Source organism: Coturnix japonica, chromosome 13, assembly GCF_001577835.2.
Source record: "Coturnix japonica isolate 7356 chromosome 13, Coturnix japonica 2.1, whole genome shotgun sequence".
Taxonomy (NCBI): Eukaryota; Metazoa; Chordata; class Aves; order Galliformes; family Phasianidae; genus Coturnix; species Coturnix japonica.
Window position 1 is genome coordinate 10,416,429 of NC_029528.1, and position 24,494 is coordinate 10,440,922.

The window sequence follows — 24,494 nt, forward strand, 5'->3', positions numbered from 1 at the left end:
CAGGGGCTGCTCGGCTGTGAATCCCCACAGAACCTGGATGGCCTAGGAAACAGTCTGCCTATAAATTAGAGATATTTATATCAAGGCCCACCAAGGCCCTGTAGGAACAGGGCTCCTTTCTGCCACACTTTGCTCCCCAATGCTCTCTGTGATGCTCTCAATCATGGAGGATTTTTGATCCTAATCATAAGAGGAAGCAACTAGCTCCAAAAATCTGGAAAGAACTGCACTGCCCCAGCTGCACAGGACCAGCTCCATGACCCCTGAGGAGATGCTGATAAAAGCCATCACGTGATGAGCTGTGAGCGATAAAATCACCAGACTCAGCAGCCCTTGATTTTGTCTCTCATCCACAATCTGCTCGAGTGCTTCTGCTCTGCGAGCGCTCTGACATCCAGTAGGTGGGTGGCAGTGGGAAGGTCCCTGCTGCATGGGGTTTGGGGACAGCATAGCACTTCAACTCAGCTCTCAGCAAAGGGTCCTCCCTCCTAGAATGTGCCAAGAAAAGCCAGAGCTTCCAAAAAGGGGATGGTGAAGCCAGTGGGACAGACTGTGCTTGGCTGGCTCCTGCCACTGGAGAGCAGCAGCAGTCATGAAGTATGGCCATATCCTGCATGGGGCAGGCAGGGCTGAGCCCCAGCCTTCTCTCAGGCACGCTGCATTGCCTGTTCTGCTCCTCCCATCCCCCTCTGCATCCCACACCTCTGCACATGGCATGCATGAAATCCACGCTGCCTAAAATTGTTCAAGAAATTATACTCAGGAAAATTGATGGCAGCCTCGTGTGTATCAGCCAATGTCCACAAGCTGAGTTACTTTGCGTTAGAGAAGACTCACCCTGATAATTTGAAGCTGAGTGATTGCAGCAGTGGAAGTGTGGTATGGAAGCCAAATACCAGCACTCTGCACTAACAGCATAATAAATTAACCAGTGCCAGAGAAGCTGCTGCTGAGCACTTGACGTACCCACGGATATGACGAGCAGTGAATCAGCCTCGCTGCCATTTACATCCATTGTCCCATAACTTCCTGGGAGCCTCTCTCCTCACCTCACAAGGCATTCACCCGCGTACTCCAAGCAGTTTCAAGTCTGACATCATGGAAAAGTTCGATCTCAGCTTCACCGCCATTCAGTAAATTGTCCCTGAGGACTGTGCCAAACAAAAGGACCTGCGGTTCCTGCTCCTGGCTGCAGGCCTAAAGGAAAGCAGAAACATGCAGGACTCTCATGTCTCCAAACCTTTCTGGCTGGGTGGCTGCTCGGAGCTCTGCAGCAGAACCCAGGCAACACAAGCAGCCTGCAGGCACTGCTCCTGGCAGCAATACCTCACCAGGGAAACTTTGCAGGAAAGTCTTCCAGGAACAAGTGCATTGGTAGAGCATCAGCTGTGCAGTAATGGCATTTCCTGTGAATCACCAAAATTACTTGAAAATCCCCCTTTTCCGGCTGTGCTTAAAAAATCTCACTCCAAGCAGCCAAGAACATCCCAGGCCGCAGAATTTCCCATCCAACTCCTTCTGCAGCTTGGCAATGGTGCTGGCGGTTCATGGATATTTTCTCCCCGTGGCCTCAGAGCTGTGGGGCCCCAGTCCTTCCTACCAGTCCTGTTTTTCCCAGGGGAATTAAAACACAGGCAGCATTACTGAGCCCAGACCCCCAGGGCTCTTTCAGGTCCCCACTTCTTGAATTTGAGACAAAATCACTTCACTTATTCCTGTGATGATACAGTCTTGTCTGTTGGAGTCACTGGCACAGGCTGGATTTGGCTCCTCCTGGCACAAACAGCATCTATCCAGCCATATTCTCCAGCACCACAAGCCCTGTTAAAAATAGCAGGGTCAGCTAAGGTCAGAGCAAAGCCATAACCCACAGCATTGGGGAGGGAGGGAGGGCGAACAGCCGGTGTGAAGGGCACACTGCTGGGGGCTGTGTAGGCAGGGGGAGCATGGAATGATGTGTGAGCAGAACTGGTGCTCTGAGACAAGCAACTGCTGTGTCTACAAACCTGTAACCCAGATCTAATTTAAAGTGCAGATCCCTCGGCTGTGGGAAGTGCCAGGAGCTCACATGTCCCTACTGCTGAAGAGCAAAGAAATACTGTGATGATTTTGGCTGTCCAGGCCTCAGGGAAATCCATCAGTGGTGTCTCAGTTTGTACAACTGCACCCAGACTTTGGCCACTTACATGAAAACTGGGGTGAAACCACCACGGGATCTCCCTGTCTGAGACAATAAGCACTTCAGGAAGAGGATCAGGCCTTCGGCTGGAGCTCTGGACCTCAGTCATTCTTAGCTACATAGGGTACACATGGGAAATGTGCCATTCTGGAATGGGCTTGATGCTGGGTGGCAGTGCTGATGAGACAGAATGCAAAACATACATATTTTACTTCCAAAGAATTTGGGATTCTGATTATCTCTCTCCTCTTTTTCCTACGTGTCAGCTCCAGCTTTGCAGGTCCTGCCATGAGGCAGTTTGGATCCCCAAACCAGCAGAAACAAGTGCCTGGGAAACAAGTGAGTCCTCTCCCACCAAGTGAGGAGGGTGAACCAGCTCAGTGAGTGGCCACACTGCATGCAGTGAGCAGGGCTACAGCCCAGCAGGGGATCCCTCAGCTCAGCTGCAGTGAACCTTTGTGGTCTGCATTGCAAAGGCACTCAGGATGTGCACCCCCTGTGCCCCCAGGTCCAGCAGTGCAAAGCAGAGCCCTGGGAAATGACACATCCACCTCAGACAGCTCTGAAATTCCAACCCAAACCAAACACAAGTTGATGGCTCCGGAGTAAAGGCATGATGTGGCCTTTGACTTATTCAGTTATGACTTTGTCTAGCTTGTTATTTCAATGTTACTCCCTCCCCCTAAGCCTTTTTATAGAAGCCTGGGATATCCCTGCTGCCCAGGAGGATGAACAGCTCCCTCCTGACCCAACGCAGCAGCAAGTATTTGCTGACACAGTTACATACATGCAAAAAGGATGCTGCTCCATCAGCACTGCATCAAACAGCTGGTTTATTACACTGAAAACACTCCCTTCATTTGCTGTGATCAAATTAAGAGGTGTGGGGATGCTCAATTGCAAAGCAGGCACAAATGAAGGGTGAGCAATGCTGGGGTCAGCTGGAGGCTGGGCCATAAAGCAGGACTGCTGGCCTGTCCTCTGGAAAGAGAGGAGAGGAGAATTCTTCTTTTCTCTTTATCAAGTGATACAGCTATAAAGTGCTTTCATTGCCTCTACATCCCTGAAAGATGTGAAAAATAGTGATGAACAGGAGCTGAAGAATAGCTTGCAAGAGGCACCAGCATCCAGATTCACCTCTCTTTTCTTAGTGTTAAAACTGCTGTTTTCCTCACTAGCAATGAATTCAACAACTGTTGTGTTCTTCCTGGGCTTTTGCAGAGCACCTTTACAGACAGAAGGCCACACTTCTCCACACCCATCTGGTGTTCTGGCTGACAGCAAGCCACTGCAAGAAAGGGACAACACTTACACTGTCACAGGGGCACCCTGGAATTCCTCCAACCATTCTGGTTTGGCAAAAGATTAACCCAAAGAAAACACGAAGAATCACATGCAGACCATTTTTGAAAGGGGGTCAAAGTGACCTGCAGAGGGTCTGACCAAGGCACTGGGAGCAGGGTGAACAAGAGGGGAGAAGGAGGCAGAAGTCAGTTTAGATCAGGTCAGCTGCTACAAAACCACAGCCTGAACTCCTCCCAACATACAGGTGAAGGATTCTTAAGTTGTATCAATTTAAATCCAGTGGGTACCTCTGTGGCTTTTATGTTTGTGCACATCTACTGTGTGTCTTCACCAACGTCTGTGCTTTCCAAAGAGCCAGGACACAAGCCCAGGCTGTGTGGGCTTTTTACAAGGCCAACAGCGCTTTCAAACCATCAGGATCTCTGTTGTTCAGCAAGGCAGACCCCACATGTGGCAGCACAGGATGTGGTTTACCATAAGGAGCTGGGGAAGGAATGTTCCTATGTGTGGAACAAAGACAGGACAGATTCATAGGCCAAAATAGAGAAGAGCAAAAGGTCTTAAACAGGTGGATGTCGGATCTGTCCTGATGTGGGATGAGACCCACCTCCAGCTTCTGGGCATCTACAGTCCTTCAGTCTCGGTGTCCTCCCCCATCATTCTCTCAATAGAGCTGTTCATTCCCTAGGTTAAATCCTGCTTACCCAGAATTACACATGCACCTTCAGTCTTCCTCACTAATGAACAGACCTCTCCTTGTTACTGTAGAGACACAAGCAGAGAACTGGAGTGGCCAAGGTATAAACCTGAGCGGTGGGCTCCAGTGTGGCTGTAACCACAGGCAGTGAGCAAACAGGAAGAGGACTGAGGTCATCCCAGCGTCACACGGTGGGATGCTGGCACTGGGCTCTGCTGCTCCTTCACCTGTCCTACAGACACCAAGAGCAGACAAGCTGCCTGGAGCTGCCACAGCTGGTGATGGGGGGAAGGTTTTCCCCACACTCCTTGTTCTGGCAGCGTTCTGATCAGAGGTGATGGAGCTGTGCTGGTAGCTCATCTCTTCTGTGCCCCAGTGCTGTGTCCTGGTTTGTGCCGGCTGATTTCTCCCATCTCTGCCCTCCATTCTGTCCTGCAGCCCTTCCCACATTGCCCACACAGGTCTGCTTTTCAATCCCTCCATTCCTAACATTGTTGCGGGACTCAACACAAAGACAACACATCCAACCGGATTTGATCATCACTTTCGTTAGTTTGTTTCTGTACTGAAGACATTCAGGAGATTATGTGTGTGTGCCTGGGCATCTTTGTAGCAGGTTCAATTTGACCTCACCGAGTGCTCGAGCCCCATGCAGCAGTGTCCCCTGTTCGGCAGGCAGGAGGTGGCAGCATTGCACAGCCCAGCACAGCCTGCTCCCCTGCATCCCCACGGACGGGCTGGGCAGTGCCCTGGAGCTGCAGACCTGTTTTTCCTGCTCCTCCAAGGGATACGTGACTCGAACGTTTGCAGACTGCTCAAAATCCCATCCAGCGCAATCATTAAAAACGACTAAACCCCCAAAGGCCTCTAAGTGCACGTCAGTCCTAATCTGTTTGCAAATCACGATTAACAGTAATGTGAGGGCAAGTGAGGACAGAAAGGCTCTGCATTTAGAAATGAGGGTGATGCTCGGATACACCTCGTTTGCCCTTGAAGCTCCAGCCCCCTTAAGTGCCGTGTGATGTGTCAGAGCTCCTCCGCACAAAATCCAGCTTCCCTCTCAGTGAGAACAGTATTGAGGTAGGAATGAGTCGTAAGCTCGCTTGCTCTCTCAGCATCGCTTTTATTCTGTCAGATATGTTACGATCTGATCTCATTTTGAGTCTTCTGCGTTTTATTTTTATTGGAAATGCAGAAGAACCTGTAGCAGAACCTTGGGTTTAAACTCCCTGAAACAGAAGGGGAATTTGGAGCCTATACTTGCAGTTCACAGCATCGCTGACTGCCAATTTTCCCTCTCCATTCCTCCTGGTCTCTCACCATGGAGTCATCCTGTAGCTAAGTGAGTCCACCGCAGGAAGAAACACAGCAAATCACAGACACCCCTCACTGGGCAACAGCCACATGGACACAAGCCAGGACTTTTTTTGCACTTGTGCAGACAGAAAGTGTTCTTAGCAGAGGAACTTTACCGAGTTAGAAAGCAATATGGTGGGTGCAATAAAAGCCTCCCTTACTGTGTGGATGCTGTTATGCCAAGACTCCCCTTTCTTCATATGAACAACTTCCTATTGCTACCGTACTGCCCTAACCTGGACCTCTTAATGTGAATTTTATCCAAGTGTCAGCTATTTAAAACAATCTGCACAGACCAGACTTAAAATAAAACTGTTTGTTATTCCCACTGCTTTAAGTACAACAAACAAGATGGAAAGCAGCTTCTCCGCATGCCCCCATTGAATTAAATAACCTGAGTAGACATTGTTTCTATATACACAAGCTGCATTACTGTATGTAGGAGCTTTCTTTCTGCCGAGGACTGAATCATTTCCCAAATGTGGGCTTGCACAGCACAAGACGCCGCTCTGACAGGGAGTGATAATGAGTCACTGGGAATTCACAGCTCTGAGCTCCTGCAAAGGAGCTGTAAGAGCCAGAGGACAAGGGAGACAACTTGATATTGAAAGACAGCAAGAAACAGGGTCTGGAATAGGAGCTGACTGTGCTGTGAGCCTGGATGGAGCTGACAGGGGAATCGTAGCTATGGGTGATCACAGGTGACACTGTGATCACCTGGAAGGAGGCTCAATGACAGCTATGGGCTCTCGTGCTCCTCACAAACACACTCAGCATCCTCGCACAGCAATATGGCTGGCCCTACAGCAATATGGCTGCCACATTACAACTCCCAGGCCCTGAGGCCGCGGCCCCTTTAAGGCGCAGGATGGCGCTTCTCCCCTTCCTCTTCCGCCCAGCTTCAGTGACGCGCATGCGCACATCCCGAACGCGTCGCTAGGCAGAGCTGGGGGCGGATGGAAACCGACGGCGGCCATTGGCCCGGCGGGAGGGCGGTGTGCGCGCATGCGCAGAGTGCTTTCGGGGCGGCCATCTCTCCGCCCCCTCCATCCCCCTCACGGCCCAACGCGCATGCGCGCTGCGGGCAGGAGGCGGCCTCACCTTCGCGCATGCGCAGGGGCCGCCCCGCCCCGCTCCCAGCGTGCACCGCGCGGTGAAGAAGCGTTGGCTGCGGGCTGGGGGCATTTTGTGTCCGCGGGAGCAGCGGTTGGGAGACAAGATGGCGGCGGCGGCGGCAGAGTGAGGGACCGGCGGCGGCCGGGACCCGGCGGAGCCAGCGGGCCTCGCCTCGCCCTTTTTCCCTCTTCTCCCCTCCAGCCCCTTTACAGCACCTCGGCAGCCGCCTCTCACCTCTCTGGAGGGCGCCGGGAGCCGGGCAGAGCCGCGGAGAGGGGCGGCCGCACGAAGGGCCCGAGCTGAGCGCTGAGCGGCGCCGAGCGCCGTTCTTGTTGTCTTCCTTCCTTCGTTCCCCCGCCCTTCTCCCCTTGTCGGGTCCAGCCCCTTCTCCCCTCTCCCTTCCCCCGAGCCCCGTAGCGCCGGGAGAGCCTCGCAGCCGCCTCTCGCCATGGCGAGCAGCAGCGGCTCCAAGGCCGAGTTTATCGTCGGGGGCAAGTACAAGTTGGTGCGGAAGATCGGCTCGGGCTCTTTCGGGGACATCTATTTGGCGATCAACATCACCAACGGGGAGGTAAGGACGGCACACAGCTCCAGGGGACACGGAGAGCGGCCATGCTCTCCTAAAGCCAACGCTTTGAGCCTCTCTCTCCCGGGATCGCCATCCCTGGGCGCTCTGGGCCTGGCAGCAGTTGTGTCCCGATGGAACAGCGGGTTTCCACCCGCTGCTTTGCTTTGTGAGAGATAGGGAGAGAAGAGCACCTTGTCAGTGGCTGAAGTCTGGCTCCTGGCAGTCAGCTCTGCCCCTTTAACCAGCTGGGGAACACTTTATGTCGTGTTCTTCAGCAGCAGTAGAAACAAAGAAGATCCCCTGTTTCTTCTCCTGTTTTTTTTGTTCTTTAATTCTTCCTCCCACTCACTTCTCTGAGCTGGAGAGAAGAAACACCCACGTATGTTCTCCCTCTCTTCCGTGAATCTGAAGATTTAACATCTCCAGCTCAATGTTGTGACCTGGGGATGGATATTCATGTACAAACCGTCACGCTGTGGATTTCATTTGAAGAGGCAACAAAATGCAGGACGTTGAGTGCCAAAAGCTTTAACATATTGTAGCTCAGAGCGAGCGTGGGGGAAATACTGAAGTTCTGTGCCCCTACACCTCGGTGGCAAGGCAGTGCTTGGTGGACGCTCTGCTCTGATCCCTTGTTCCTTCTCACTGCAGGAAGTTGCTGTGAAGTTGGAGTCTCAGAAGGCCAGACATCCCCAGCTGCTGTACGAGAGCAAACTCTACAAAATTCTGCAAGGAGGAGTTGGCATTCCACATATACGGTGAGATTCGGTTGCGTGTGCCAAGTATGGTGGATTTCCTTTAATGTTCCTGTGAGGTGGGACGCGATCATAAGAGACTAGTTCTAGAAAGAGTTGAACTGGGTAAAATACTCCGTTCTAAGCTTAACAACTACCTGAGTATCCTTGTAGCTCCCCCTCCCTGCTCCAGACCGTGTTCTTAAGCTTACATACTGCGCATTGAAAGTGAGATCTTCAGCACTTAGCGAGCTGAGGAGTTCTTAAAGTGAGCAGAATAAAGCATGAGATTGTTTCTGTGAGAGCCGGTGCTGTTGATGAGGTTGAGAGTTTGGAGCTGGTACTGGAAATGGCTGCTTTCTTTTGTTGGTTTTTTTTTTTTTTTTTTTTTTTTTGTTCCAACATGTCTTCCTCCTCCGCTCAGAAAATGGCGGATAGACGTGATTAACCCTCCCCCTTCTCCTGTTGGGACAAGGGACGTGCTCAGGCATGTATCTTTTCCTTTCATAGTTATGTGCAGCGAGGCTTGAGAACTGCTGAGAACCTCGACCAGGAATGAAATGGCAGCCCCTTTCTGTTACCCGCAACAGATGCGTCACAGGGATTTCCGTACAGTTAAAGTGCCAGGATTAATCCCTCCCAGTTGCTTGTTAGGCGTTTTCCTTGTTTCTTATTCTGTCTGAAACTTTCAAGAGTTTTCAATCATTTCCTGATCTAGAAGTAAGTTTGCTGCTGTTCTGGTGCAGCAGACTCTAGGAGGAGTTGTTTCTCAGATTATTGAGGTGTTATTCTGTGTAGTTCTGACGACTTAATCTGCATCAGAGTAGTGTAAGTGAAACTTCTTTCCCTTCCAGAAACACTTTGCCAAGAGTATTTAAAATGTTTTTAAAGTTAGTATTTCTGCTGTTTGCTCTGTATTATTAAAGGAATTGGTGTCTTGTGCTACAGGATCAACTTCAGTAGGGCTAATGAATCAAACTGTGGATTCCATTTAGCCCTTTTGCCCTTAACTCGCTTTGTTGCAGGTGTATAAATTAGTGGCCTGTACAAGCTGTAGGGTGAAATACTCGTGTATTTCAGATTGTCTATTAATTCTAACAGAACCTGGAAGTTGCCAGCTTTTTGCCCTGCTCTGTAAACACGATTGTAGACCTGATTATATGCTGGAGTTACACAGGAGATGGCCTTGTTTCACCCATCAGTACTCTCCATTTATGGCAGCCTTCTACAGGAATAGAACAAACTTACCTGTATGAAACAACAGCTACAGTTAACAACAGTTGCTTGTTTGTAACCAGAATTACTTTTTATTTTAGACAAGTTTCTCTTTTCTGTATACGAATACATTTGTTTCACAGCTGAAAAATAGAAATTGCATATTGGAAATCCATCATGGTACAGTTCTGTGCTAAAACAAGGGTAACTGGGAGAGCAGCCAAAGCATGTGGGTATCTGGTGTTTCATCATGGAACTGGAAAAGCGTGCTTTCTTAAGCTTATGCTTTCTTCTAAAAGCCTTTAGCGCTATAATGAGACTTAAGTTTCATGTTTTTCAAATTTCCCAACAGAAGCTGAACTACTATTTAAAAGTAAGTTCTTGAATTTGATTTACATGCCTCACAAGTGCATTTTGTTCAAAGCTGACATGCTGGAAGCTGGCTTGCATGTTGAGAAACTTGTTTCCTGCTTCAAATAAAGCAGATCGTGTGAGTTTTCTTTCCTTTGTATTTGACATACTTTTATCTGACCTACCCTTCTCTACGACTCTTGTTTGAAGTCCCACCCCACCACAGAGGAACTAAGAACTTTGTTTGACATGCGGCCTCTGAAAAGTAGAACCAAATTAGAAGAATCTGGGTAAGAACTGACAACTGAGGCAGCACTCAAAGCAGCTCAGATGGCTTCCATTGTGCTTGAGATAAGATCTGTTCGATAAGGTCAGGAGGTCTTGAAGATTTCTACCTTCAGGTTCCAGCATTGTTAGTTTTAGGATGACTTTTTTAGAAAAGCTTTTCAGAGAAACTTAGGAAATATCTTTTTGGTCTTCAGAAATGACTTAAAATTTACTTTAAATTTACGTACATATTAGATGTTGCTTGACTGGTTCTTTGCGCTTTTCTTGTTGTGATATGAAATCTGGTGATGCTTGAAAAAATAAAAACTTCTGTTTGTCTTCTAGAAGAGGAAGCAGAGGGGGTGCTCAGCTCACAGTTTGCTTGAGAAACACTGAAATATTGTGTAGTTAGAATTAATGGTCCTTGGAATCTGAAGGAGAGGACTTGTCTTACGCCATCAGGTGCATCACTGAGGTGCTAAACCAAGTCTAGGAGCAACATCAGATTGCTGCACATGTTGTTCCAGACAACTCCAGCTTTTCTGACGTGCATTTTTGGCAGCAGCTAAACTGGGAGAATGTATGACTTTGTACTTAGGTCTCTCTGCATGTGTAATTGATAATACGCATTCCGCTACTGTTTTGTAATGGTTTGCTGTCCAGTTGGAATAAGCTGTTCCTGGCTCTGCGTACTGAGGAGGATGAATCAGGTTGAGGAAATTCATGCAGTAAGTTAGTTAAATTTTCTGTGAAGTGGCACCTTTAAGCAGCAACAACAGAAATGGAGTCTGTGGTATAAAACTGAGAAGTGGTTCCAAGCTTTTCCAGTTTCTGTGCTGTATAAGCTGGGCTCAACAGCATTTTATCCTGCTGCTTCTGTAGGATTAACTGTGAGCTTTCACTTGCTGTGTAGAGAGGACTTGCTACTTGTACTGTAACAGAACATCATTTGCACGTGAAATAGCAAAATATTGAGATTAGCTTGTCTGTTGTCTGAATATCTACACAACTTTAAATTCACACGGGGGTCTTCAACTTTGCTGCTACCTGCTGCTTTCTGGAAGAGCAGGGAGGATTCTGAACTGTCACAAAACCTGTGAATACACTTTGCAGACTCTGGTATGCACAAATTTGGGCTGTGTTGTAAAAAATGAAGACAACGGGCCTTTGGGTCAAGCTTAACATTTAATGATCTGGTCTGCCTTAGGACACAATGCAAAGTATGCAATATTCTGGTAGGTTTATTCTGATTGTTCTCAGCCATCAGCTCTTTTTAGTAGCAAAGCATTTTTAGTTGTGATCTTCTTGTTAACTGGCTGCTGATCCCAATAGTTTGGAATATCTGCCCTCGTTTCTACATTTTTGGTCCTTGTTCAGATCATGAAATGGTGTTGGAGGCTTTGTGTGTTTTGTTTATGGTGTAAATCTCTTAAAGCACTCTTGACAAGAGCAATTGTTTGAATCATCTGTGGTTGCCACTCTTGGTTTTTGCCATTTATGGTGATTATCAACCGTGGTTCATATCCTTTATGAAGATTCCTTTGATATGGTGCAGATGTATTTCTAAAAGAAAAGCAAACTTAAGGCTTTTCTTTTTTCCCCTGACAACACCTTGGTTATAACTTGTTACCTGCTTTCTGCTAGAAATGAGTGTTGTGCTGGAAGGAGCTGCTGCTGTTGGTGGGAATGAAAGTGTTACACAAAGAGCAGGGTTGACTGTAAAACAGATGATGCTTGTATATTCTGTGGGCAGAGCAGTAGAGGTGCAGTATTCAATTGCATCCAAGGCTTATCAGGGGAATATTTGAGTTTAGTCAGTGGTAAGTTTAAATACAAAAGCTATTGACTTTTTGCAAGTCGAACAAACAAAATCCTACATTTTGAACTTGAAAAATATTTGGAAGCTGGGAAATAAATATTGTCACTTATGTATTGCTACATTATGTCCTGAATCATGTGGCATGTTATAAAGCTGCTGTCAGAAAAGTAAAAGTGTCTCAGCCATCAGAGCTCTCTGGATACTTAGTGCCGTGCTGGTGCATAATCTGATAATAAGCTCCTGCACGTATTCATCTTCACTAAATAGTACATGCAGTGGAAAACCATGGTCAGGTTCAGTAATTTTAAGGTGGTTCTCACAATGGATTTTTGCTTGAGCATTTTGAGTTCTTAACAATTGGTAAATATATTTCTTTCAAGCACCTTTATACTGAGGGACAGACCCACTGTAGAAAAGAAGAGCAACATTCCTGTTCTGATAACCCAGTGTGAAACTGAAATAAATCCCTAAGCTTTTTCTGCTAAGAGTGAATGTGTTTAACCAAAATTTCATGTTTTATAACAGTCTGAACTTCTGTCTTTATCAGAGCTCATGGTGCCTTCAAATCAGCTGGAAGAAACTCGTTTTTTCTATCATTTTTCTCTTGGCTTAGCTCCTCCTTTGCAGAAACAGCTGCAGAAGTGTGCACTTGCAGCTCAGTGTTAACTCTATTTGGCACAGATGATCAGCACAAGTCCTACAGAAAGGCTCTGTTTTCCTCCACAATGTTTGCAGTACATGCTGTAGATTAATGGCTTACCTTCAATCTCAATTGAGCCTTTTGACTTCTATGGAAGAAATGTGACTTATGTTCTCTTCGCTTCCTACCAGCTGTTGGTTTACTTCATTAAACATCTAGCAAAGCAGCAACTCATATAACTATATATATGCAATGTAAGACCAGGCAGATGAAATTTCCCTTGTGCCTAACAGATGAGTTGCATTGGCATACTTCATGTATTCATATTTTTCTCATAACTGTACAAAAAAGTGATACAAAATCGTATTTATAACCTACCTAACTTGATAACGTAGGGTGTTCTTTGCTATTTCTTTATTTAGTACTTGGGTGGCCTAATTCATACTCACCATGGCAACTAACATTAGATGGCATCTGTTAAATATTCCACTTCAGTATTTCAGTCATGCCGTGTTAAGTGAGGTTCATTTATGTTACTGGTTCCAAGCTGGCTTGCAGCTAAAGTGCTTTTCCAGCTTCAGGGTAATAGAGACTATGTGACAATGTAGACGTGAATCTGAGAGTGGGAGATTGCCTTCCTCATGTGTGTTGTTTCCATATCTTCCTAGGCCAGCACCCATGGCTCTGTGGTTGGAAAGAGCCTGAAGATGAGTGCATGTACCTGTAGGCAGTCAGTGCCCATTTACTACTTCCTTGATTTCTTTAATGGCTGCCTCCCTCTTAGTCATCCTGTATCTACAAGGAGAAGTTGTGTAACTTGGTGACTGCCTTGCTGAGCTGTGTGAATATGATTGCCAGGATCACCACCTTCCCATCCATATTGAAGTCCTTCTCTGTCCCTGCTCAGATTTTATTTCCTTTCCTGGATATCAGACCAGTGATGTTTGTGGGTTACCACATGAAGTGCTGTAATCATTGACACCAACTCCTTCACAGTTTCTGTTGAATACCCTTGTTTGCATTGGTTAGGATTTCTGATTTTTTTTTCAGTGAAGCCTGTAGTAGCATATAGAAGTTATAGGGATGGTCTGTGTTTTCCTTTAGTCACATTATCTTACCAGTGCCCAGTTTGGAGACTCGTGTAAATGCCTTAGTGATGCAGAAGTGGAATAGTTCCAGGGCATTCATCACTTCGTTGTCATTTGGTTTTATTTCGGACGTTGAATCCTTTGTGCTCGTGAAGTCTTCCAGACTTGTGTATTCGCCCTCCTGTGCATACTGACTTGTCAGACATATTGATGAGGTTATCTCAGGTAATCCCAGTAGTTCTTTCCAGCTTGATTGTTCACTGTGCCTTGTTTTTGTTCTAGCAGCGTTTCTCAATCCACTTTCATTTGACAGTCTCCCCTTTTTGTCACGTGAACTCTTCCGTCTGACATTTGAAAGCCAAAATGCTGGGAAACTAATTGTATAGAGCTAGACAGTGTAATGGTAGGGTGACATAGGACAGCGATGGAATTAGCAGAAGTTAGTAGAACATTGGAGTGCAAATTGACCTTTTTTGTTGAATGAGAATACAATTGTTTGTGGATCCCTTTTCATCGATATGATATTTTTGCTTGAATCCACTTTTTAACCCGTGACACCTGTATACAAAATGATGCTGCATTATGCTCATGCCTTCACTGCCTTGGTAGTTTCAGAGCACCTGGGGTTTGGGTTTTCTTTGCTGGTGACCAACAGCTGGTCCAGTCAGTGAGTCCTTTCATTCATTGCTGTTTACATTTGATACTATTTAAATATGAATTTCCTGAATGCTTTTGTTAATTACTTGACCAGCTTGCACAGCTTTGGTTGTAGTTACAACAACAAGGTTGCGTAGTGAGGGTGTAGATGTGGCATAGGAGGCTGCAATTGAGCCTCTAGTTCCTCGGCCTGTTTCTGGGTTTTTTGGATGAAAGAAACAAAATGTGAATATAGTTAGAACTAAATATTTTATTAAAGTTTTCTTAAAATGTTTTCTCAAAGGCTTCTTTTACCATTGGTATTATTTAGGAACCATATGGTTGCTGAAATAGAGATGAAATGATTGTTAAAGATGCAGCTCTGGAAACAGAGGATTTAAGTTTGGGTCAAGCTGACCTACAATCTTTGCTTCTAAGTGCCAGATGTGCATCAGTACTTCGCTCGCTTGTCTCAAGGTTAGTTAAGGGAATGAAAGAACATTTGAGTAAGCGCTCACTTGTCATATGATCTGGCTTCGTGCTCACTTCACTGGGTGGGATTTGGAAACAAAATACTTTTAAACTGCCGTATCATGTGACTTGGTTGTTTAGCATGGAGCTGCAGACTGTTCAGGATGTTACAAGAAGTTTTGCATGTGAGCATATGGGAGCTGTGTAGCAGGCTGCTAAGCCACATGATTTGGAAACTTGTTGACGTGGTGAGTCTTGGTCTTCCATATGAGATGAGCTGCTCAAGTCAAATGAAGGTCACTGTTTGAATGTGATAATGTTCTAACCATGGAAGCTTCAGAAGTTTTGTTTTTTTGCTTTGCTTTTATCAGCTGTGCTCCAACTGATCAGTAGCCTTGAACAAATGAGGCATATGAGAGTGACGAAGCATTTTTGTGCACACAAGCTTAGGCACATCCCACAGCTTCAAGTATGGACTGTGTATCTTAATGGCTGTGTCAGGGGTTACCGTGCTACATGGTGTGTTCAAAGATAGCTCCTAACTCTTACAGTAATTATATTGTCCTGCTAATAATTAGTGAAGCCTTCCAGTAAGGTCTTCTATTCATGTCTGAGAAAGCTGATAAACTGTATTTTGCTATAAGCTATATATATATGTTTGCGTAAGTTATATATATATGTTTGCATTAAGACTTGTTTGCATTAAGACTTGTGTGGCAAAGCACATGTCCAGAAGGTGTGGCTGGATGTCATCTTACATTTACTGTGGGATCAATGGGTATTTGCCAAGCTCTTGAGCATCATAATTTCCAAGGATTCCTAAGAGGGGCCAACACATGTTATGTTTTTTTCTTGCACTGCCAGCAGTAGCAGCTAGTGGACATGCTGTGAATGGACCTGATGTAGCTTTACTTCTTAATCTCATTTTCCATGGAAATGATCCAAGGGAAATGAAAACTGAGTGTTAGCAAAGTAAGTAAAGCATGGGTGACTCTAGGATTCTACTAGAAGTTTCAGTTGTTGTCAGTGAAATGAATAAATGGGGTGCTGTAATTCCTCATGCAGTACAGGCCTGTAAGCACAAAAACTGGATGTTTAGAAGTCCTGTTGTCTTTGTCTTGCAAAGTTGATTCTACTTTTCAGAAACATTCAGTGATCAGGGGATTAAAAATGAAGTTCTTGTGCCTATGCAGAAGTAGGCCAAGTGGAGGTTGTGCAATCAACCTGAGTTATTGCGTGTGCTAAACAGAGATCCCTAAAGAGGAACCAAATCAAATGATTTTCCCAGGGTAGGGTTTCCTTTCATCTGCTTAGCTTTTCCTCTTTTGTGATGCTTGTAACTAAATTTTCTTAGTTCAGTTGATAGCAGCTGTAAGACTGTTTTCCATTGGACTGTAATGAACAATTACAATCAGCACCTGAAATGAAGTTTCTACTTAAAGCAAAACATGGTTCATCTGAATCTGGACTTACTCTTTAGAATGGCAGGCCTTAGAGTGTTTGGATTCATTTTATTGCTTAGACTTTCACAGCAATGCTAAATTTCATGGCAGAATATCTAGGCAGATCATCCAATCCAGTTTTCATTGCTTTGGTTGACTGCAGTATTTCATTCTGAACTGTGACCTGTAGAGTTGCTTATAGGCCCTTGTCATTACTACTCAGCAGTTTGCAAAGGTGACTTTGATAGGAAACAAGCTGTAATCATGTTGAGTAATCCCTGAAATAAGCATTTATTTTTTTGCCCCCAGTTGATGCATGATGAGGAACTTAAGGGTTGATCTTATTGGCTGTGATTGGACATGTATATATTGCAACAACTATTTCTGCCTCTGTGACACTTAACTTTCTTTCCCTGTATGATATTGAAAACCTTGTAAAGAGTTCTTGTCATTTACTTAGTAGTACATTAGTACTTGATTGATATTTGCTACACTTCAGTGAATAAACGAGGAGGTAGTATGAGTTAAATGCATGAATTCTTTTGCATTGCAGGGATGCCTTACATGAAACAAAGCCTAAAGCAATTAACAGTGCTTCCATGAAATTAAATAATGCAGAGAATTGAAGCGTAAGGCTGAGACTTGTATGATTCTTGCTAATGCTCAACACATTTCTTTCTTGCAGGTGGTATGGTCAAGAAAAGGATTACAATGTTCTAGTTATGGATCTTCTCGGTCCCAGCCTTGAAGACCTCTTCAACTTCTGTTCTCGCAGGTTTACGATGAAAACAGTACTTATGCTAGCAGACCAGGTATGTACAAGCATTGCTGTGAGGATGTCAAAAAAACATGAATTATTTTGTGTATCATGGTTCTTTTTAAGTAGGTTAAATGTGTTAAACAGCCTTCTGCTTTAGTTGGAATGCTGTACTACTCAAGGCCTCCAAGGTCTGTTAACTAAGGCCTCAGGAGTGCCTGTCTATTTAGTCTTTTTCTAACAATTGATGTTTCTTCAAGTTGGTTCTGAGAGTACAGCTTGTAAAATAGACACTTGCTGTTTAGTAAATAGCTTGGTTGTACTGTCCTCAGCTGTTTGGAAAGCAGTAAGGGGTTCATGAGTAAATTTAAATTTAATCTAATATTACATAATCAGTGTTAGTACCAAGTTGTCACTTAGCCAGGGCTTGTAGAATCCCAGGCAAATGGCCAGGGAAGCTCAGGGTGCTTGTCTAGAGACTAGATCAGCTGTCCCCTATTTCTGCTGCTTTAAATTGCTGGTATGCTTGCTCTAGAAAGCATTTACAATGCTCGCTTAGCTAGAGTCAGGGTGTTACAGTGTTTCTGAGGTACCTGTGCAGTTAATATGCAGTATTCCTTTGTATGGTGAGTACTAACCTTTTGTCATCTGGGAAGAGAAGGGAGATGTATGAGGTCAGCGAACAGAACTGGGCTTTAGGACATAATAAAGTAGAACAGCTGTCAAGGATATGATTTTGTAACATCATTCAGCTCACTAAAGTCTATGTAAAGTGCAGCTGAAAAGCTGTTCCACATAAACTCATGCTGTGATCTCACACATGGAAAATAGCACAACCATATATGATGCTAAGATGTGCCAGAATTTCTCTGCATCTTCATTGCTCGCTGTCATTCTTGGATTGTAGTAGTCTAGGCAGAATACGATGGGCCACAATCAAATTGTTACTTGCTCTATGAAAGTAGCTGGGAAAGCAGTACTTGGAGATAAGTGAATAATGGAATGAATGACTGAGGTGGGCATTGCACAAAGGGACGAGCTTTAAAATTGTCTTGTGGTAGGTATTGAAAAGCTTTGTTTCAACTGCAAAAATAAATTACTCTTTAATTGGACGCTGTAGTTACGTGATGAACTTGAATGTCTGGGAAGCAATGTCAGGTATTTAATCACAGCCAGTATGGAATTTTAACATGTAAAAGGAATTTCTTTAAAAAGCATATGAAAAAGACTTGGTTTTCATTGAGCAAATTATAAACTTAAATTGCACAAGAAGGTAGCACTAAGAAGTCATGCTTAATTTCGGGCTTAAGTGAATTGTGATGCTCTCAATGGATCTCATCTTTTTTTGTTGTTGATGTTTTCTGTTTTACAGATGATCAGTAGAATTGAATATGTGCACACAAAGAACTTTATACACAGAGACATTAAACCAGATAACTTCCTAATGGGTATTGGGCGTCACTGTAATAAGGTTAGTCTAATGCTGTATTTAAAAGATTGAAAGAGAATGGCTATGTTACTTAATTCGAGCTGCACAGCCTTTTTACTCATTGCTGAAGCTGATGTTCTAGATGCTAAACCACAAATCTTTGATGTGAGAACTTGACTTTGTCAGTTTCCTCTGCTAAATGCAGCGGCATATACGTGTGGGTCTCTGACCCACACTGTGAGATGGACTTGATTGCAAGGTGACTTCAAGTCCTGCAACAAGATCATAAACTGTAGAGAATATTTTGCTGTTTTTATCAATAATGGGGTTTTATTGTTGAGATGACCGCTGTAATAGCAATTTTTTCTTAATAATGAAGTCAAATCTTTGACTTTTGGGATGACTTCCTGGGATGAAAAGTGTTTGTGCCAACGTGGGAGCTCCTGACCTACCAGTCATCAGGGCAGTAAGACTTGCAGTGACAGACTGGTAAAGAGGACTCTTCAGCCATCAGAACTGTGGATATGACTCTATTAGTCAATGTGTAGATCAATCGTCTCTATAAATAAATGAATTTCTGCTAATATGTGAACAAAAAACTTGAATTGTAGACTACCTGAATGTATTGTACAACAAACAACTGCTCTCGTTTAGTTTGTGAAGAAAAGAGGGGTGGGAGGTGGGCTGAAATTGTTGCACTGTTTGGATGGTTGAAGAGACTCAGAAGTGCATGTTTGCAGATGCGGGGGGGGGAAAAGGTTTTCTTCTACACGAGGCTTTATTTTCTTTTTAGTCTTAAGTGAAATATGCTTAATCCGGCAATTTGTATGTTGAGCTCGGGCAGACAGGCAGCATTGGCAATGCATTAAGCATGCTATTTAATAGAAATTAACTTCAGGACAAATGTACACGATCAAGCTGTTTATTGGAAGCAAGATTCCCACTTATTTTCTATCTATGCCGTTAGAGAATGTCTAATCTCCTTAGGCACCACTAGTGTTTAAAATGTTTACCTTTGTTTGCCTGTATGAATGCCAACTTCAGAGCCACGAACACTAGAAGGGGGAAATGTATTAACATCAGGTAACAGCTCTTGTCTGAAGAGGTGCAACGCACTGAATGTTTAGATGCAACCGTTGTTGGAAAAGCTTGTAAGCCTAATTGAAAGGCAGTCTTTATGTAATCCTTTTGCTATTAAACTTTGCTCATTCCCAAGTTTCATACTTTCACTCTGTAGAGCTCTGTTTTCCTCTGCTGTGTCAAGCAGTTAGGCTCCTTAATTTTCTCACAAAATAAAAATAGCTTTTTTTTTTTTTTTTCCTAGTTTTAGTTTCTGATTTCCAGTTGTTCTTTTTGGGCCATTTATCTGTACTTTTGCAGTTACGCTAGGTTAGCATTGCTGTGCTTTGTTTCATCTTCATTGGATTAATGGCCTAGAAGATACTGCTGTGCTTACTTTAGTGGAAGAACTCATTAGATTTCTATCAGCTGGGAAAAAAAAATGCCAGTAAACCATTATTTTTCTTCTTTTCCCATTAGTACAGTACTTAGAGAGCCGTGCAGCTTATGGTGGTAAATACTTCCTGTGAGCTGTGAGTATGGGCCTTGTTAGCAATGCAGGGTGTTAGGGATCAGAGAGGTACTGGAGATAAACTCAAATTGACAGGTTGACATGAGCAAAATGAGTTGGTTAAGTTTAGCACTTAGGTGTTGTATCTAGGGACCAATTGCCAGCACACAGCATTCGCTCCTTTTTGTAGTAAGGGACAGTTCAGGGTTTTTTAAAGCTGACTGTACATACCTAAATTAAGATGAGCCACCAATACAAGAATAGCATGGTAATCTTGTTCCAGTAGCTTCCTGTCAGTTATATTAAAAACAAATACATTCAAATTCGAATTTGGTGATTGGGAGAAATTTTGCTCCCACCTTAAAAGGTGAATTTTCAGCTCTGCTAGAAATAAGCCCTGCATGCTTATGAAAGTAAACTTTAAGGTGACTAAATGCCTTCTACCTCTTCCTTACTGAAGATTTACTTTTTCTAAATGTCTTTTGGGGGAAGGGCAGTTTGTGGAACCAAAGGATGTAATTTTGTAAGCAAAACTTCAATTTCCTTTTTTAATAGAGCCAAATGTCACCATTTGTTATCCCTGGCCAAGGCAGTGCCATTTTGGAGCGGCTCGCAGTTGAAATTTACCCTGCCATATCTTTTAAATTTTCTCCATACAAAAACATAAATTAAAATCAAAAAACAAACCAACAGAGCTATTGGAAAGCTACAGTGCTTGGTGGAAGAAGGATGGCATTTGGCTACCCTGTTCTTTCTCAAACGCCTCGGTGTTGCCTGTCTGCGCCGGCCATTGTTGCAATGTAAGCAATACTGTTTGATGCACTGCCACCCTCTATTGTTTGTTCAGTGTTTAGAATCTCCAGTGGGGAAGAGGAAAAGAAGCATGACTGTTAGTACTTCTCAGGACCCATCTTTCTCAGGATTAAACCAGGTCTGAACTGTCTCCTATTCCAACCTCAACCCCAAATTCATGTGCTTTATTTTTTTTGTTTTGTTTTCGTTTTGTTTTCTTTATTTTTTTTTAATCTGGAGAATGTAGATCTCGCAAAAGCACCTCTTATGTTGGCATTATTCAGACATACTTGGCAAACATGTAACATTACTAAGATGTTTCCCTGTGGCGCTTGTTTAAATCGTGGAATTATTTCTAAACTTGGTTTTAAAAAGGGCTAAATGTATGTGCTTGGTTTCAGATGCAGAAGCAGATTTCATTTCTGTCCTTTAGAACTGAAAGGCGAGGTCTTGGATGTGTGAAAGAACAGCATGCCACCCCAGTGAAATAGCAGGGCTTCTGTGTAGGTGTCTGCTTGCCTTCCCATAGGGTTCCTGTAGCATCTTCACCCACGTGAACAAGTTCTGCTGTTCAACCAGACTTTTTCCCATACCATTTTTCTTCAAAATCTTTCCAAACTGTGTGATAAGGACTCTCATATTTTCATCTATTGTGCTTATAAAATTAAATTACTCTGATGCCTTGAAGAAGTGTCTAGTGCTAGATGTAGTACTCTTGACTCTTAAGGAGAAGATGAATTGGAAGCACATCAAGACATATGCCTCTTCCTAGCAGAACAGCTGGAAATTGCTGAGTGTTTCATAGCTGAGGAGTTTGGCCGAATAACTCAGCCCATAGTTTTCCACAATAAGTCTTCAAGAATTAAATCCCAGCCAGCTCGCTGCTGTATGCAGGCATAGACTTCAGTTGTCTGCTTCTGAAACTCACTTATCAGTTGAAGCAGAGACTTTGATCTACTTTTGTCATTGCTCTTGGCAGAAATCTTGCCCTACTTTTCTAGTTCCCTACTGATCATGCTGTAAGCTGAGCTAAGGTGGCATGAGGTTATCTATGGGAAAACTTCTTTGCTGGCTGGCATTGGTGTATTCTATATTCATCCAAATAAGGCTATATCTAACAAGTGTCCCTTGTTTTGAGATTGACTTAACTCCTTTGCCTTCAGCTCATCTAAAATGGGGAATACAGTGTGAACCTGAGCCAGGGAATAGAAAAATCTTCCCCAGAGAGGCCAGTGTTGCCAAACAATATCTAATAACTTCACTAATGTGTAAAGCAGAACTGCATTACAAAACTGATTCTACTTTATACATGCATGTCTTTAAAGAGGGCTACCCACAGTGCTTAAGAGAATGTGTGATTACCTTGTTCAGGTCTAATATTCAGAGCTTGTAGCAGCTGTGCAAGGGACAACATCACTTAGTTTACTTCTCTGGCCCTTGAGGGAAGTAATCTTAAGTCTGCTGAACAAAGAATGCAACACCAGCTCTTGGCATGTTAGAGGTGTGCTTTCGATATTGCCTATATTGATTCACAAACTGTGACTTTGTCCCTTTGTGGCAGTAATTAATGGCTAGAACCCCGGGATTCCAGAAAGAAAGTAAAGGCTTTGAATCACTTTGCGTGTAATTAAACTTGTACTGAAAAGATTCTGTGGGTGTAGTGTTCAGTTTCCTTCCTTCTCTAGGCAAAGTGTTTTACTTCAGCTAATTGGCAAAGGCCTTGCAAAGTAGCTGCTACAAACTGTACATCAGAGACTGTTGTGAAATCAGGCCTTTCATCAGAAAATGCAAGATAGCCTCTGAGATCAAGCTTTGCCTTTGCACTGTAGTAATCACATACAAGCTTTATGCTGTTTGCTTGGGAGCATCCGTATTGCTCATTTCCTTGTAGCTTGCAAACATCTTCATGCTTACTTAGCAAATAACTACCACTACAGCTGTCTGGTGGTAGCTGCACTGGGTGCAACAAGAAAAGACCCTCACTTTTCCCAAGCTGTTGTCTGACCTATGGAGTTCATTTATAAAGTCTGTTTGAACTTCTCTTGCTCAGAGCATTCTGGGCCTTCAGGGTGAGTTTCCATAGAACTGTTTGTAAAAAGCAGATGAAAAGGAACATTGTATGTAAGTCATGGTACAACTTCAGCTTTAACATCAGCCACTTAAAGAGGCTTTTAGCTTTTTCTTTTTCTAGACTGCTACAGTTAGAAAGATCTTCAGCCAGTATTTTAAAAGGTGCCATTCAGAAACTCTTCTTGTTTTGCAATCTTTCATGTTGAATGTTTAAGTCATTCCGCTGCCATTGTACGACAGTGACCTGTTTCATTCTTGAATGCAGATACAGCTGCACAGGAATTCCTGTACTTGTTTGCATTGAAAGTGGTATCTTCTGTTGTTCATCTTTAAGATGATGCCAAACAGGATTTTACTGAGAACTTCTCAATCTGTATCTCTCCATCATCTTCCTTCCCACTTACCTCTTCAGCATTCACTCATTTATAAGGGTTGTAGTCCCTGATCCCCTGTCATTAATCCACCATTGAAATCTGCTCAGCCAGATGATGAGTAGCTTGAAGACCAACTGCTGGAGTTTAAAATGTTCCTGATGTATTTCTGCCTCAGCTTTTTATTTGCCCGCTCCTGAAATCTTGTCGCACAGAGGTGCTGTCTGTATTAACACGTGGTTAGGCTGGCTGTTAGCACACTAATTAGAACGCACTCACTTGTTGCTAAATACCAAGTCATTGAGCAAGCTTGATTATTAGAAATCTAAATTGGATTCCATGCACTAGGCTCTAGCTTCCTGGCTGTATTAATTTCATCAGCAAGAGTTTCATGCTGCTGCTGCTTCGTGTCTTCTAGTAGTCTTGCAAAGGGCGTGTTGTTGACAGCAAGATGTCTTGTTTACTGCTGAAGGTTTTGGCCAAGAGCTCTGCAAAATGGCCAGTGTTCTTTACAGCACATGGAAAAGAATACAGGATGTGCATCATTTGCATTAAGCTGCTGAGCTGCCATTAACTCTGTACGTTTAAAATGCTTTAGTGAGACTGGGTTTTCTGACATACACTGATGCACAGTTAGTTCTTCTACATTGTGCACTGCAGTTGTTGAGTTAATGTGACACCAACTATAATAGTAACAAAGTAAATGTAGAACTAAACTAGAGCTGCTGAATAGCACAGTCTAATCTATTCCACTGAATTGAAAAAAGGCTTAAACTAATTCACTGTTAAGTTTTTGAACTCGTAGTTAAAGCTAGTTGTGACTGCACTGTTACTTTGCTTCCTTGTAACTGTAGGCTGTTATGTTGTGTGGATGTCCTCAAGTGTAGCTAGTGCCTAGTGAAACTGGTTGGGGATTCTTTGTGTACGAGTATAACGTGTTTTCATTTTTCTTTTCTAAGTTATTCCTTATTGACTTTGGTTTGGCCAAAAAGTACCGGGACAACAGGACAAGGCAACACATACCGTACAGAGAAGACAAAAATCTCACTGGCACGGCTCGATACGCCAGTATCAACGCACATCTTGGCATTGAGCAGAGGTGAGTTCAAAGAGATTGCAGTAAGGTGATGTTATTTGTAAGCTTCTGACATTTCTAAACTAATTTAGCATGGATAAGTGTGTATATCCCTTTGCAAGGTTTTTTTTTTTTTTCATCTTTACTCCTTGTGCACTTGTGTGCCTAAGTGTTATGTGACAGTGCAATACCGTGGCTTTACTCTGTGATGCTGAGGATTCTTACTCAGAAGTTTCATTTATGTTGGTGCCTATGATCTTGAATTTAATCAAGGTGTTACCTTAAAAATTCCATATTTCATCTCTGCTTTCATTAGTGCTCATTAAGAGTACTTGATTGGCTGTCAGATCCCTGTTTAAGCTTACATGACGTGTGGGTCAGGTAGTGTAAATGACAGGTGTTATTTCTGAATTAAATAGATTTTGCAGAACTTTGGCTATTCTTATAAGAGAAGTCATGCTGGCCTTCACAGTGAAGGGAGAGAACTGCAAAACCTTCCTGCTGTTGCATTTTTTTGGAGGTCTTGTACCATTCTCTGCTGGTATT

At 43.7% G+C, this 24,494-nt stretch overlaps 1 protein-coding gene across 5 annotated transcripts in view; it reads left to right on the forward strand.

Annotated features, from left to right (window-relative positions):
* The first annotated feature begins 6,642 nt into the window (after positions 1-6,642).
* The window catches only part of CSNK1A1 (casein kinase 1 alpha 1), a 30,937-nt gene continuing 13,085 nt past the window's right edge, over positions 6,643-24,494 (forward strand). For 2 of the 5 annotated variants that reach the window (XM_015876162.2, XM_015876163.2), the window contains exons 1-5: positions 6,649-7,224; positions 7,873-7,979; positions 16,570-16,696; positions 18,014-18,112; positions 23,833-23,972. In XM_015876162.2, the coding sequence (XP_015731648.1) occupies positions 7,102-7,224; positions 7,873-7,979; positions 16,570-16,696; positions 18,014-18,112; positions 23,833-23,972 (596 nt within the window). In that variant the 5' untranslated portion in view covers positions 6,649-7,101. Of the gene's footprint in view, positions 7,225-7,872; positions 7,980-16,569; positions 16,697-18,013; positions 18,113-20,487; positions 20,572-23,832; positions 23,973-24,494 lie in introns of all 5 variants that reach the window. The other 3 variants (XM_015876160.2, XM_015876159.2, XM_015876161.2) reach the window with 3 other exon arrangements.